Source organism: Geotrypetes seraphini, chromosome 6 (genome assembly GCF_902459505.1).
Source record: "Geotrypetes seraphini chromosome 6, aGeoSer1.1, whole genome shotgun sequence".
Lineage (NCBI taxonomy): Eukaryota > Metazoa > Chordata > Amphibia > Gymnophiona > Dermophiidae > Geotrypetes > Geotrypetes seraphini.
In genome coordinates, this window is record NC_047089.1 from 68,692,970 (window position 1) to 68,709,741 (window position 16,772).

General features: G+C 45.3%; 1 protein-coding gene across 4 annotated transcripts in view; it reads right to left on the reverse strand.

Moving 5' to 3' along the window:
• DGKH (diacylglycerol kinase eta) overlaps window positions 1–16,772 on the reverse strand; it is a 445,542-nt gene that overhangs the window by 143,800 nt on the left and 284,970 nt on the right. Inside the window, exons 1-2 of one of the 4 annotated variants that reach the window (XM_033948016.1) lie at window positions 9,021–9,226; window positions 7,982–8,086 (exon numbers count right to left, since the gene is read on the reverse strand). In XM_033948016.1, the coding sequence (XP_033803907.1) occupies window positions 7,982–8,035 (54 nt within the window). In that variant the 5' untranslated portion in view covers window positions 8,036–8,086; window positions 9,021–9,226. Of the gene's footprint in view, window positions 1–7,943; window positions 8,087–9,020; window positions 9,227–16,772 lie in introns of those variants that run through there. The other 3 variants (XM_033948018.1, XM_033948015.1, XM_033948017.1) reach the window with 3 other exon arrangements.

Here is a 16,772-nt window from a genome sequence, read left to right on the forward strand (position 1 = left end):
ATTCATTTACCTTTACATCTGCTAGATATCTTTTAAGGGACAATTCTATAAACTAGGCACTAACATTTAAGATTGCGTATTATATGGGTAAGTGTTTAGAATACTAGCATATGGTATACGTGTGTATGTGCACGCTTACATGCATATATGCTAACATGGAACTTACGCACTATTTTGCAAATGCAAGGGTAAATCAAAACGTAAAGGCAAAATACATTTAATGTCTTTAATGGAAGTAACAGACCCCCATGCAAGATAATATTTGTTGTATCGTTCAACTAGCTTCTGCATTCCTACAGAGAATAAGTTTTTCAGCTGCTTCCGAAGCCAGGTGAGTACCATTGGCTTCCGTTTGAGGCTAGAGTGTTATTTAAATTTGGATGCATTTGTTTTAAAGTTTTATTTGGCTTAGCACCGGCTTACCTTGTTTCTCATTTTAGTTTTTTTATTTTTAAGCAAAATATCCATAGATCTTGTTGGTTTTATTTTCCTTCAGCAAATGCATGTCGTTACAAAAAAATTTTGGATAGGACCTTAGCATTCCAAGCAGGATTAATGAATTCATGTTTGAATCTTCTTGTTTTTCCATTTCTTACTTATTATCAATTTCGAAAAGATCTTAAAACCCATTTAAACAATATAATATACATTATTGATCTTCATATTATCATGTAGTTATAATGTATTTTTTAGCTGCACTTATTTTAGTTGATATTGTTATTCTTATTCATTAGTTTTAATGCTTGTATTAGTTACTCTGATTTTATTATGTATGATGTTACTATGTTGTATGCTGAGTACCTAATTGTATGAATTGCAGGTTAGGTGGTATATAAAAATAAATTATTATTATTATTATTATGGCAAGTGCAGATCCATAGCTGATATTCACTATCCATCGGTCTTCTCTAATCAAGGCATCCGTCCTGTCAATGTGCTCTTATGTGCACGATGTTGATGGGCGACCAGAACGACCTTCGTCAGTTACACCTGTTCTTCCTGCTTTAAATCTTTTTACCCACTCATAAACCTTTTGTCGATTCATAGTGCTTTGTCCACACTGAGTCAATATCTGAAGGTGAATTTCCACAGGTTTTACTCCCTCTACCCAAAGAAATCGCACTACTGCACATTGTTCTTCGATGGTGCAATCTTGAAATGGAAAGTCCATCTTTCTGACCTCATGGCTGCCACACGACTAAAGGCTGTGCGCTGCATTGTGTGTGGACGAAGTATCCAACAGGCAAAGTACAAGTACATATGTTGCATTTTGTTAGCTCTGTTCCGGTTATTGCATTATTTAACAATTGCCGTTAATTTTTGATTTGCCCTCGTGCCTACTTAGCTTACATACCATGGAGCAAAAACAGGTGTAGACCATGGGCAGGACATACAAGGGGCTCCCACCTAAGCATATAACTTACAGCAGTGGTTCCCAAACCTGTCCTGGGGGACCCCCAGCCAGTCAAGTTTTCAAGATATCCCTAATGAATATGCATGAGAGAGATTTGCATACCTGTCACTTCCATTATATGCAAATCTCTCTCAAGCATATTCATTAGGGATATCTTGAAAACCTGACTGGCTGGGGGTCCCCCAGGACAGGTTTGGGAACCACTGACTTACAGAATACACTAATTTATGAGCATACCTATCACACTTAGGGCTCCTTTTACAAAGTTTCGCTAGCGGTTTTATCGCACGCACCGGATTAGCGCGCGCTAGCCGGAAATCTACCGCCTGCTCAAAAGGCGGAATAGCGCGGCAATTTAGCGCACGCTATTCCGCGCGTTAAGGCCCTAGCGCGGCTTTGTAAAAGGAGCCCTTAGGTGCTCACACTGACTGGCTAGGTGCGCAAATATCGGCTTACACTAGTATTCAGTAATAGAATCTAGACGCCTTTTGGACATCTAAATGAAGGTGCCTAGTTACAGAATTGCCCACCCTTAGAAGCAGAATATCAGTGCTTAAATAGGCAACTTTTTAGTCATCCCCAGAATATCCTTAGCAATGTTGTTTTCATTTAAAAAAACCAGCTTTGACTCTTTAGCAATTAAAAATTTGGTCATTTTGCTACTGGTCATAAGTCAAAGTAAGTTGTCTATGTCAAGCTATACTTGTTGTACATGACTTGGTTGAATCTCTCTATAAACATAGGGGTCCTTTTATCAAGCTGCGGTAGGGGGTTTAACTTACAGAATACCGTGCATTAAACCGTCTGCCGCGCTAGCCGCATTGAGCAGGCGTTAGTTTTTTAGCCGGCCGCAGGGGTTAGCGTGTGATGAAATGGCCGACGCGCTAACCCCGCTAGCGGGGCTTGATAAAAGGAGCCCATAGTTTAAAAAAAATTCTAATAAACAAGTATATAAAAATAAGCAGCCAGAGTTATCTGTATATGTGGCTCATGTTTTTTTAAAGCACTTATGTACGTAGTATAATCACTGACCACAAAAGCGCTTTTAAAGATGCCTGTGTTACATTATTTTTGATTTTCAATAAAGATAATTTTTTTCCAACATTAAGCCCAAATTATTTTGCATATTATGAGGGTAATTCTATAACAGGATGCCTATTTCAATCCTTCTTTTCTTTACAGACTACTAATGCAAGCAAAAATGCTTACATGTCAGGCCCGTTAGCTGGCAGTTAGATCCTTTGGCTGGTGTAAATGCCTACACTTAGATGACAGCCATATCATGCCTAAACTATAGATCCAGCTGATAGTCAGTGCTATACAGTTGAGTATTTACATTACATTAGTGATTTCTATTCTGCCGTTACCTTGCGGATTACATAAAGGATCTATCTGGCCATTTCCAGAGGAATTATAGAATAAATAGATTGATTCGTAGAGATGAGGTAGTTCTTGTGGCGTTAGGTTGTTTTAGAAAGTAGAGATGCTTTAGGTTGGTTTCGATTATTGGGTATCAGGGTTTTTTAAAAATAGTATGGTTTTTATTTCTTTTCTAAATGTTCTGTAGTCTTGGGTCGTTATCAGCAAAGTAGAGAGTTGGTGGTCTAATCTCGCTGCCTGTGTGGCCAGGAGGCCACCATACAGTTTTTTCCGTTTGACCTCTCTGATTGGGAGGTATGTGAATGGAGCGTGGGTTCTTCTCTGTTTGGTTGAGGTGGTTCGGAATAGGCGGTTATTTAGGTATGTTGGGCTGATGCCGTTCATGGTGTTAAATAGAAGACAGTAGAACTTGAATTGTATTCTTGCTTGAATTGGTAGCCAGTGTGAGTGGAGGAACGCCTCAGATGTGGTCATGTTTCCTCAGTGAGTAGATGAGTCTCAGGGCTGTGTTCTGGACTGTTTGGAGTTGTTTAATCATGGTTGCGGGGCAGGGAAGATAGAGAATGTTGCAGTAGTCTAGGAGACCCAGCATTAGGGCCTGGACTAGGATCCGGAATTGTGTTTTGTCGAAGAATTTTCACACTTGTCTTAAGTTTCTCATGATTGCGAAGGATTTCTGTATTATTTTATTGATTTGTGGTTGCATGGTACAGCTCCTGTCATCGTTATTCCTAGTAGTTTTAGGGTGGGTTGCATGGGGAATGTGGTTGAGTTCATTACTAGGTTTGTTATGGATGGGGGTCTTATCATTTTCTAGGAGAATGAATTTTGTTTTGTCTGGGTTTAGTTTCAGTTTGTGGTCTTTCATCCAAGTTGTTATTGTTTCTAATGTTTTGTGTATAGTGTCAGTCATGGAGGGTTTTGGTTGGTCAAAAGGGAGAAGAATGGTGATGTCGTCTGCATAGTTGTAGGAGATTACGTTTGATTTATCTAGACATAGAAACATAGAAGATGACGGCAGATAAGGGCCATAGCCCATCAGGTCTGCCCACTCTACTGACCCACCCCCAGGTCTACTATCCTAGGGATCCCACTCTTGGTGACAGGTTCCCTTGGCTTAACCCTCTAAGGGATCACACATGGGCATCCCATTTGCTCTTAAATTCTTGCACGCTGTTTGCCTCGGTCACCTGCACCGGGAGCTCGTTCCAAGGATCAACCACTCTCTCGGTGAAGAAATATTTCCTGGTGTCGCCATGAAATTTCCTGCCCCCGAGTTTGAGCGGATGCCCTCTTGTGGCTGTGGGTCCTTTGAGAAAGAGAATCTCTTCTTCCATCTCGATACGACCGGTAATATACTTAAACGTCTCAATCATGTCTCCTCCCTCCCTACGTTCCTCGAGTGAGTACAGCCGCAAATTTTTCAGCCTTTCCTCGTACGATAGATCTTTGAGCTCCGAGACCATCCTGGTGGCCATCCATTGCACCGACTCTACTCTCAACACATCTTTTCGGTAGTGTGGCCTCCAGAATTGCACACAGTATTCCAAATGAGGCCTCACCATGGTTCTGTATAATGGCATTATGACTTCAGGCTTCCAGCTGACGAAACTCCTGCGGATGCAACCTAACAACTGTCTTGCCTTAAATGAAGCCTTCTCCACATGATCAGCAGTTTTCATGTCTGCGCTGATGATCACTCCCAAGTCTCGTTCTGTTGAAGTTCTAGCTAAGGTCTCACCATTCAAGGTGTAAGTTCTGCACGGATTTCTGCTGCCGAGGTGCATGATCTTGCATTTCTTAGCGTTGAAGCCCAGCTGCCAGGTCGAGGACCAAAGCTCCAACAAATGTAGGTCCTGTGTCATACTATCGGGTGAATTGCTGTCTCTCACTATATTTCATAGTTTGGCGTCATCAGCGAATAACGTTATCTTACCTTGAAGCCCCTGAGTTAGGTCCCCTATGAATATGTTGAAAAGGAGCGGACCCAAGACTGAGCCCTGCGGTACTCCACTGGTCACCTCCGATGTTTTAGATAGGATACCGTTAACTACCACCCTCTGAAGTCTGCCACTCAGCCAGTCATTGACCCATGTAGATAGTGTTTCTCCCAGTCCCATTGATTTCATCTTGCTCAACAGCCTGCGATGCGGGACACTTTTGAAGCTTTGCTGAAGTCTAGGTATACGACGTCCACAGATTCTCCCAAGTCTAGCTGTTTTGTTACCTAGTCACAGAAGCTGATGAGATTGGATTGGCAGGACCTACCCTTGGTGAATCCGTGTTGACTGGGATCCTGTAGATTCTCCTCATCCAAGATTGCGTCTAATTTACGTTTTGATTAATGTTTCCATGAGTTTGCATACTATTGCATGAGGGCGCTTCATAAATATAGAAACATAGAAACATAGCCCCCCTGCCACGGATCGGATCCAATCCGTGGCCTTAGTAAATCTAGCCCATTATGGGCTACAAGGAGATGGCAGTGGCAGACAGTAGGAAGCTGAGGGAAGAAGGAGTTTAAGAAATGGGCAAGTGGGAGACAGAAGAACAAATGTCAAAGAAAAAGAGGACAGGTGCCAAAGGATGCGATGTAGAGGTTGAAGAGTGTGGGGGATAAAGGGGATCCCTGAGGTACTCCACAGGGGTTAGACCAGGGTTCTGACTTTTCATTGCTTGATTTTACTCTGTAGGATCTGGTCTTTAAGAATCCTTGGAACCATGCATGTACTTTGTCTGTGATACCAATTGTATCCAGAATTTGTAGAAGAATGTTATGGTCTACCAGGTCAAATACTGCGGTTAGATCTAGTTGTATGAGGAGTATTTTTTTTCCTGTACTGAGGTATTTGCAGGCTCTGCCCATATGCATGCCCATCAACAAAATATATGCTATAAAATTATAGTGCGGACTTTTCTGCTAGTTGGTATTATATAAATGGCCACAGAATACCGCCTACAATTAGGCTTCTCCTTATAGAATTACCCCATAGAAGCTGCTCTGTATTTTGTATTCTTTAAGTTATGTTATTTATACTATATATTCATTATTTGTTGGATTCTATAAACGGTGCCGGTATCGGCCACCTACGAAACAGCCGCCGATCGCTTGTTAATCATGCACTGGCGCCGTTTGTAAAATCACGGCTGTTTTTAACACAGGCGCCTTAAATGTAGGCTAGCATTTTCAAGGCTTACATTTAAGATGCCGGTCTTACACCTATGGAGGCACATAGGAACATCTAAAGCCACTTCCAGCACAAACCACACCCCCGCTGGCCTTGGGTGTCTGTAAGCGTCCCTATGCGCCTACATAGGCATGAGACTGGCACCTTAGACTGGCCCATTCATTCATTTATTTATTTTTTTAGAAACCTGCCCCCTGATTGGTCAGTTAGGTGGCGGTAGGGTGCCTACTGTCAGCTAACTGCAACGTGTAATGTACATAATTTCCCCATATGTGATAATATTATGCATATTTCCCTTTGACTCGCTTTCTTTAATAATTAAGTAGAAAACAATATAATAATTATACTAATAATCTTTATTATTATAATATATTATTTCTTTTCCACTTTGCTTTCTGAGTAAATTTTTTTTCTCGGAAGGTTTATGGGTAGGAAAGACCTTAAGAATAAGGGAAAAAAGATGTAGTGAGAATCAGAAATGGAAAAAAAATGGAGGTAAGATTGGTTATGAAGCAGAAAGATTAATGATGAGTGGAGGAGGAGGAAAGATAACTAGGATGGAGTGGAGAAAGAGAGGTGAGGAAAGTTCTAGAACCTGGGAGGGAGTAATATGGCGGCAGGGAGAATATAATTTTGTAATCTAAGGGTGATACAGATGAGGCAGGAGGTGGTTCTAGTTTTTTGGGATGATCCATAGACTGTGTCTAGCTCTGATAGTCTTTATATCCTCACTTCCACTCGCTCTCTATCCCTATCTCTTTTTCTTATTCCCAACCTTACCCCTTCTAACCCAGTCTTTCACTTTCTTATTGTCTTATCCAAAGTACCACATACATATTCATTCACCCTCATCCAGCTTCTCTTTCATTTACATTATGATGCTCCTAGTTATCCTTTCATACACTACTGTTGCTACTACTAAACATTTATATAGTGCTACAAAGTATATACAAATACCCTGAGCCTCAGAATCCTTTAATATACATCCTAATCCTCTAAACCACACCCCCATATAGACATCCAATCCCCACAGGCCCTTATAACAGCCATATTGGGTCAGACCAGTGGTCTATATAGCTCAATCTCCTGTTTCAAATAGTGGCCAATCCAGGACACAAGTATCTGGTAAAAATCTAATAGTAGCAACATTCCTTGCTACCAATCCTGGGCAAGCAGTGGCTTCCCCCCACCCCATGTCTGCCTCAATAGCAGACTATGGGCTTTTCCTCCAGGAACTTGTCCAAACCTTTCTTAAACCTTGCTACCCTAACCACTGTAGGGTTACCACTTGCTACCCTAACCTCCTGAGTTTTTTTTGTACTTTTTGAAAGAGTGAAAAATCGATTCTCTCTTACTCATTCTACACCCTCCCCCTGTCTCCAATTAAAGAAAAAAATCTATTCGAACAATTCTCTGTCCTCCCTTTCATCAATTCCACCCTTACCATCTCAAAACTCCTTCCAGACATTCCCCCACGGATGGGGTGGTAGGATGATGAGAAGAGTGGTATTGTATTGGGCTGTGTCCTCTTCTTATAACACTCAAGGTCTAACTAGTGTTCGAACTGCACAAGACACCATGCACCCATGCATTCAAAGGAGTCTTAGACCTCTGACAAATGACTATGACATGAGCAGATGTGCTATTGTTTGACTCCTCCTCCTGCCTCTGGGTCAATGAAGGGTGGGAGAATTAGCAGAGGGAGTTAAAATATGCTATGGGACAGCCTCCACTTCCATAACCCTATCTAAGGACTGGCAAATAGCACAGGAAAGAGCAGAATTTGCAGACCAGAAGCAGTTTCTACATTGCCCAGCCCCATGGTTGCTTTTGTTGCTACATATATAGCTACCCCTCTGGAATATCACAAAGGTAATAAAATACAGATGTGGTTTAACTTTAACCCCCAAAATAAAAAAGCGTCACTGGATTACACATCTTTGACTACATTATAATTTTACCTATTTAGTCAGGCTGCACTGTCTGGGATTCTGCATACCTCGTAATGCTCTCTAGACTGTACAGACTTCAGGGAACTGATCCAGTCCTCCATCTCTTTTCTGTTCTCAGCACACAAGATTAGCCTTCTGAATGGGGTAATTATCTGGAAAAGATTTGTGCTTTTTAAGTTTTCTTGCAGGCAGGATAACAGAATAATATGGCTGCAATAAGGCAAACAGGAGAGAGAACTTTTCTTTGGTTATGTGCACTGTATTTTATTTAGCAATATTTAGTGTTATCTGCTTCATCTGTTTTGGAGGACGTGGAATACTAAAATTGATCAAATACATCACAGTCAATATGCATGCCACAAAGGTACAGTAGATGCTCACTATTCACATTAGTTTAGCAAAACCCAGAAATGCCATTGCAAGAATAAAATCCACTCATCCACTCTGACCTGCTCTAATCAGAGCTATTTACTCAACACACGGATGGCGGAAAAAGCTTTTTTGAAGGGCACTTCTGACCATCAGTGCCACATTCTGACATGTTAATTTACCGGGGGAACACAGAGAAAATCCACATTTTGACATTTGACAGTCTAAACTACTGCAGCTCTAAAATATGGTGTCTGCACAGCCACTCGCTGCACTGTTGCAAATTCATAAAATATGATCAGAAATGAAATCATTTGGAACAAAATTGCTTGGACAAACTTTCAGCCTGGACTCTGAAACTTGACAGCTCTCAGAGCAAAACTTATTTTAATATTTCAAACAGAGCAAATTAAAACATCAGAAAATTGAGATAACCTGCTGTTAGTCTCTCAATGAAGGCTTTCCAGAAATCTCAGTGCTAAACAATTATGTTTTCTTATCAAGGTAGCAATAGCAGAAAAGTCATTGATATCTAATTTCAAACTAAGAAGCATCTATCATTCTTTTATTCTACTAATCACTGGATATACAGTAAAATGGAGATTTTCCTCTCTACAGAACAAATGAACCACGGAATAAAGGACTTGCATTCAAAAGTTACTGTTTTGTACTTTTTCCAAGTCAATACAGGCAAATCCATCTTGTTACTGTACTCACCTAATCCCGCTCCCCGATTTGCTCTGCTCCCTGTTTCTGCTCTACAGATTTCATTAAACTGAGCTGTGGTTGAATCTGCAGTCTGACAGGCAGCTTGTCAGAAGTATAGCAGCCAACAAGTCACGTGGCAGCACAGACCTCTAGGCCCTTTTAATTCTAAATGACCAGGCTGCATAAGATTCAGGAATCTCTCAGCTTCTCTTGGCCTTTCATTTAAATCTCCTCAATGCCTCTTTGGTAAAGCTCAATAACAGCTGATCACATTTTCTTCCTGAATAAATAGTTAATGCAAAGAGCAATTCTCCGTTCATTAGCCAGGAGCCAAATGGATTCTTTATTACTTCAAACTGTTTTTCTAGTAGAGCTAATCAGATGGAGAACCATAAATCATAACCTAATCCTGGCAGCACTAACAAGCAGACTTGCTCCAGAAATTCCAGGCTTCACTGACCTCAAGGTTGCCATCTCCGTTCCTTTTATCTGCTAGTAAACTGTGTGACATTATTACAGGGTTACAATATATTGCTGTGATATAGCATTCAGTTAGCAATAATCAAGTAACAACAGGACATCACCAACGCTAACATTTGTTCCTTGCTTGTGGGACTCATTTCATTCAAGGACATCACAAGAAGTGAAATGCAATTAATTAGAAATTACTGTGAAACCTATACTTAAGGCTGACTAAAAGAACTGATTATTATTGGCTGCACCAAATTAATCTATTCTAAAACATAAAAAGTTTCTCCCTTGAATTGAATGTGCCATGCACCTGGCAGTATTAAAAACACTAGAAAACAGTGGTGCCCACTCACTTATCTATAAAAAGTTCTGGGAATCTGGACATCATATCAAACATTACCTTGATGTGCCAAGAACGTGGGAAGAAGCAGAATTTGCAGACCAGGAACAGTGCCCCAGCTTCTTTGTCACTTTTGCTGCCATAGGGAACAGGCCCATGTTTTCAGCTAAGCCTGGTTAGAGATTTTGGGAGGTTTTGTTTTTATTTTGGTATCACAATTTTATATTTTCTTTTAGCATAGGATAAGGGATTTGTTATATAATGGGTGTCTCAGGCGCCAACACTGTATCAGGGCTACCAGGCCCTAAAGAACAAAAGGTTTCCTTGCAAGTAAAACTGGTTTTAACCAGTATCGGGGCTACTAGACCCTAAAGCACAAAAGGTTTCCTTGCAAGTAAGACAGCACAGTTACTTACCGTAACAGGTGTTATCCAGGGACAGCAGGCAGATATTCTTAGCGTATGGGTGACGTCACCGACGGAGCCCCGGTACGGACACTTTTAACTAGAAAGTTCTAGTTGGCCGCACCGCGCATGCGCGGGTGCCTTCCCGCTCGACGGAGGAGAGCGTGGTCCCCAGTTAAGATAAGCCAGCTAAGAAGCCAACCCGGGGAGGTGGGTGGGTCGTAAGAATATCTGCCTGCTGTCCCTGGATAACACCTGTTACGGTAAGTAACTGTGCTTTATCCCAGGACAAGCAGGCAGCATATTCTTAACGTATGGGTGACCTCCAAGCTAACAGAGAGGGAGGAGGGATGGTTGGCCATTAGGAAAATAGATTTTGTAACACAGATTGGCCGAAGTGCCCATCCCGTCTGGAGAAGGCATCCAGACAGTAGTGAGTAGTGAATGTGTGAACTGAGGACCAAGTGGCAGCTTTGCAGATCTCCTCGATGGGCGTGGAGTGGAGGAAAGCCACAGAAGCAGCCATAGCTCTGACCCTGTGGGCCGTGACAGCACCTTCCAGTGAGAAACCGGCCCGAGCATAACAGAACGCAATGCAGGCAGCAAGCCAGTTGGAAAGCGTTCGTTTAGAGACAGGACGACCTAAACGGTTAGGGTCGAAGGACAGAAAGAGCTGAGGTGACGTGCGGTGAGCTCTGGTACGGACAAGGTAGTATGCCAGGGCACGTTTACAGTCCAACGTGTGTAACGCCTGTTCCCCAGGATGAGAGTGGGGTTTAGGGAAAAAGACAGGCAATACAATGGACTGGTTGAGGTGGAAGTCCGAGACCACCTTGGGAAGAAATTTAGGATGGGTACGCAGAACCACCTTGTCATGGTGAAAAACCGTGAAAGGTGGGTCAGCAACCAGTGCATGCAGCTCACTAACCCTCCTGGCAGAGGTGATGGCAATGAGGAAAAGCACCTTCCATGTCAGAAATTTGAGTGAAGTTGTGGCAAGAGGCTCAAATGGAGGTTTCATGAGGGCTGAGAGGACCACATTCAGGTCCCAGACGACTGGAGGAGGCTTCAGCGGTGGTTTGACATTGAAGAGGCCTCTCATGAACCGGGAAACCAGGGGATGAGCCGTGAGAGGTTTTCCGAGGACAGACTCATGAAACGCAGTGATGGCACTGAGGTGGACTCTGATTGAGGTAGACTTGAGGCCAGCGTCGGAGAGAGAAAGCAAATAGTCCAGTACAGTTTCCACCGCCAATGAGGTGGGATTGTGATGATGAAGTAGACACCAAGAGGAGAACCGGGTCCACTTCTGATGGTAACATTGGAGGGTGGCCGGTTTCCTGGAGGCATCCAAAATAGGACGGACAGGCTGAGACAGATTCTCTGGAGAGGTCAGCCCGAGAGAAACCAAGCTGTCAGGTGGAGCGAGGACAGATTGGGATGTAGTAGAGACTGATGCTGTTGTGTAAGTAGAGTAGGAAATACAGGAAGAGGAATGGGCTCCCTGGAGCTGAGCTGGAGCAGGAGGGAGAACCAGTGTTGGCGAGGCCACCGAGGAGCGATGAGAATCATGGTGGCTCTGTCTCTGCGGAGTTTGAATAGCGTCCGCAACATTAGAGGCAGTGGAGGAAAGGCATAGAGGAACCGATCCATCCAGTCGAGCAGGAATGCATCCGGGGTCAGACGATGAGGAGAGTAGAGTCTGGAGCAGAACTGGGGCAGCTGATGGTTGTGAGGAGCTGCAAAGAGGTCCACCTGAGGAGTGCCCCAGAGAGCAAAGATGGAGTGGAGTGTGGGAGGATCCAAGGTCCACTTGTGAGGTTGAAGGATGCGGCTGAGGTTGTCGGCCAGGGAGTTCTGTTCGCCCTGGATATAGACGGCCTTGAGGAAGAGACTGCGGGCCGTGGCCCAGGTCCAGATGCGGATGGCCTCCTGACAAAGGAGGGGAGATCCAGTGCCGCCTTGCTTGTTTATGTAGTACATGGCGACTTGGTTGTCTGTGCACAGGAGAAGAACCTGAGGATAGAGAAGGTGCTGGAAGGCCTTGAGAGCATAGAACATGGCCCTGAGTTCCAGGAAATTGATGTGATGTTGACGCTCCTGAGGGATCCAGAGTCCCTGGGTGCGAAGATCTCCCATGTGAGCTCCCCATGCATAGGGGGAGGCATCTGTGGTTATGATCATGGAGTGAGGGGGTAGATGAAAGAGTAGACCCCTGGAAAGATTTGAGGAGTTCAACCACCATTGAAGAGATTGCTGAAGAGACGATGTCACAGAGATGGGATGAGAGAGAGGATCCGTGGGCTGTGACCATTGGTTGGCTAGAGTCCATTGAGGTGTCCTGAGGTGGAGTCGTGCCAGAGGAAGCACATGGACTGTCGAGGCCAAGTGGCCCAGGAGGACCATCATTTGCCGAGCCGGAATAGAACGACAAAGGAGCACCTGACGGCAGAGATGGAGCAGGGTTCGTTGGCGGTCTGAGGGGAGAAACGCCCTCATCAGAGTGGTGTCGAGGATGGCACCAATGAACTGAAGTCGCTGTGTGGGGAGGAGATGTGACTTGGGGTAGTTGATCTCGAACCCCAGGAGATGGAGGAAAGAGATGGTGTGTTGAGTGGCTTGTAGCACAAGCGGAGACGTAGGAGCTTTCACCAACCAATCGTCCAAGTATGGGAACACCTGGAGGTTGTGAGACCTGAGGAAGGCCGCCACCACAATAAGGCACTTGGTGAACACCCTGGGCGATGATGCGAGGCCAAAGGGTAGCACTTTGTACTGATAGTGGTGCTGTACCTGAAATCGGAGGTAGCGACGTGAAGTCAGATGGATTGGAATGTGAGTGTAGGCCTCTTTGAGGTCTAGGGAACATAGCCAGTCGTGATGAGAGAGAAGAGGGTAAAGCGTGGCAAGGGAGAGCATCCTGAATTTTTCCTTGACCAGACACTTGTTGAGGTTCCGAAGATCGAGGATGGGACGGAGGTCTCCTGTCTTCTTGGGAACCAGGAAGTAGCGGGAGTAGAATCCCTGACCCCTTTGGTCTGGGGGTACCTCTTCGATGGCATTGAGAAGAAGAAGGGATTGGACCTCCCTCAGGAGGAGGGGGGATTGAGAGGAGTGAGAAACAGACTCTATGGGAGGATTGTCTGGTGGAAGAGACTGGAAGTTGAGAGAGTAGCCGTGGCGAATGATGTTGAGGACCCACAGGTCTGATGTAATGACCTCCCAACGGTTGAGGAAGAGTTGAAGACGGCCTCCTATCGGCTGAGGAAGAGGCAATGATGGCGGGAGACTGGCTATGCCCTGGAGAAAAGAGTCAAAAGGGCTGAGATGGTTTCGACTGTGGGAGAGGCTTGGCAGGTTGGTGAGACTGTAAACGTGCCTGAGTTTGGTGCTGCTGACGAGGCCGGCGAGGCTGTTGTTGCAGAGGCGGGTTGAGAGGTCTGGCCGAGAACCTGCGTTGGTAGGAAGACTGCTGTTTGTAGGAGCGAGCAGGTGGAGTCTTCTTTTTAGGTTTGATTAGGGTATCCCACCTGGTCTTGTGTGCTGATAGTTTCTGGGTAGTTGAGTCCAGGGACTCCCCGAATAGTTCATCACCAAGACAAGGTGCGTTAGCCAGGCGGTCTTGGTGATTAATGTCGAGGTCAGAAACTCTCAGCCAGGCCAAGCGCCTCATGGCAACAGCCATGGCAGATGCTCAAGAGGTCAGCTCGAAAGAGTCATAAATGGATCGCACCATAAATTTCCGGAGTTGGAGCAAACTGGAGATTTGTTGTTGGAAAACCGGGATCTTACGCTCAGGGATGTACTTTTGTAAGGAGGAGAGTTGTTGCACCAAATGCTTCATATAGAAGGAGAAGTGGAAGGTGTAATTATTAGCCCTGTTGGCAAGCATGGAATTCTGATAAAGGCGCTTGCCAAATTTCTCCATTGTTCTGCCCTCTCTGCCAGGAGGGGTGGAGGCATAAACACTGGAGCCCTGGGTTTTCTTCAAGGTGGACTCCACTAGAAGGGATTCATGGGGTAGTTGAGGTTTGTCGAACCCCGGGATAGGAATGACCCTGTATAAACTATCCAGTTTTCGAGGGGCACCCGGTACCGTGAGAGGATTTTCCCAGTTTTTGTAAAAAGTTTCCCGCAAGATGTCATGGACGGGTAACTTTAAAAATTCTTTGGGAGGTTGTTCGAAGTCCATGGCTTCCAGGAAAGCCTGGGACTTCTTAGAGTCGGATTCCAAAGGGATCGACGGAGCCAACATTTCCCTGAGAAATTTTGTGAATGAGGACTGTTCAGGTTTGGAACTGGTATCGACCATCGATGGTTCCTCGTCCGTTGAGGAAGCCTCATTATCAGTACCGGGTGGGGATTCTTCCCATAAATCCGGGTCCCTGACGTCGGTGTGCGCAGGACGGGACGGTGGTGCGGACGGCTCAGTGTGGCGAGTCTTAGAGAGAGATTTGCCAGAGCGCATCGAGACGGTACCGGGGGAGGAAGATCGATGCCGGTCCTGGTCTCGGGGGGACTGGTGTCAGTCTCGATGTCGGGAAGGGTCGGCATCAGAGCGTGTTTGTACTGGAGGATTAAGTGGTTCAGCCGCGAGTACCGGCATGGAGGTGTTCAACGGTACCGATGGTGTCGACACCGGCGGTATGGTGCGAGGCTCGAGCCGGTCTGGTACCGGAAGGAGTGGGGCCAAAATTGCGGGCAACAAGTGCTGGAGTTGCTGTTGCAGTTGCTCTTGCAATTGGCTTTGGAGTATGGCCGCAATGCGGTCGTCCAGAGGGGGCACCAGTACCGCTTTTTTCTTTGTCGGTACCATAGGTGCCGCTCCATGCCCCGGCGATGAGGATGCCGATGATGAGGCACTCACCGAAATCGGGGCGGAGCGTTTGCGGGGTCGGCGTGATGCCGGGAGGACCGGCGTCGCCGGTGTGGCAGGAGGGCGCTCAAGGGAAGTGGAAGGCTTCTTAGCCGGCTTACCTGGTGCCAGCGACCCCGAGGAAGGATCAGGCGTCATCGAAGTAGTCGGTGCCAACTTTTGCGGCGCCGTTGACGGCGCGGCCGATTCCATGGCAGATCTGGTACCGAAAAGGATATTCTGTTGGATCTGTCTATTTTTCAAAGTACGTTTTTTAAGAGTAGCACAGCGGGTGCAGGTGTCAGCCCGATGCTCTGGATCCAGGCACTGTAGGCACCAATTGTGTGGGTCAGTGAGAGATATCGGGCGTGCACACTGCTGGCACTTCTTAAAGCCCGGCTGAGGGGGCATGAAGGGGAACACGGCCTCCGCAAAATCAAAACCGGAGGCCTGTATGTTGGCAACAGGCCCCGCTGGGGCCGGCCCGAAAAATAAAGAAAAAACAAAGTTTTTTTTTTGCAAGATAGAACAAAAAACGAAATCCGAAGGAAAAAGAACAAAAAAAAGGAAGAAAATAGCGCGAGCGGGAAGGCAAAAACAGAGATTTCAACAGCCGTTGAAAGCACATGCGTCTTCTTCGCTCCGCGGAAACGAAGAAACTGGGGACCACGCTCTCCTCCGTCGAGCGGGAAGGCACCCGCGCATGCGCGGTGCGGCCAACTAGAACTTTCTAGTTAAAAGTGTCCGTACCGGGGCTCCGTCGGTGACGTCACCCATACGTTAAGAATATGCTGCCTGCTTGTCCTGGGATAATGGTTTTAACCAGTCTTACTTGCAAGAAAACTCTCCTGCCGAAGCACAAAAGAATTTTCCGTGGTTGCAACCGATCATCGAAGCAGCCACCAAGAATCCTATGATAATGCACTAAAAGGAGCTCATTAATATTCTAATGAGCACTCTGTAATGCACAGCAGGGGAATGCATAGTTTCCTGTGCAAATTTTTAACAACAAGGTCTGAGCTGTCGTAGCCTTACTTTCCTGCCATATTTGTTCCCGTCTCGATCCCTGCGGTTAACCGTGAGAAATCTTTAAGGAGAGAGGAAAGATCAGAGTATGAATGGGCACAACCACTGACCCTCAAACCTTGCATTAAAGGATGTTGGTGTAGAAGGACTGAGGTTGAGTTAGACACTAAAGAATAACAAGGGATGGTGTCCCACGATTATCCGAGTAGATGAGGACAAATTCTTTCCCCGTGTCATTCTCTAGATATAGAAACATGATGGCAGATAAAGGTCAAATGGCCCATCCAGTCTGCCCATCTGCAATAACCATTATCTCTTCCTCTCTTTAAGAAATCCCACATGCCTATCCCACACTTTTTTGAGTTCAGACACAGTCTCTGTCTCCATCACCTCTTCTGGGAGACTGTTCCACGCATCTACCACCCTTTCTGTAAAAAGTATTTCCTTAGGCTCAGGAGTAATCTATCACCTCTTAACTTCATCCTATGCCCTACATTCCAGAGCTTCCTTTCAAATGAAAGAGATTCGACTCATGCACTTTTACATCATGTAGCTATTTAAACTACTCTATCATATCTCCCCTGCCTTTCCTCTACAGTATACATATTGAGATCTATAAGTCTGTCCCCATACACCTTATGATGAAGACCACGCACCATTTTAGT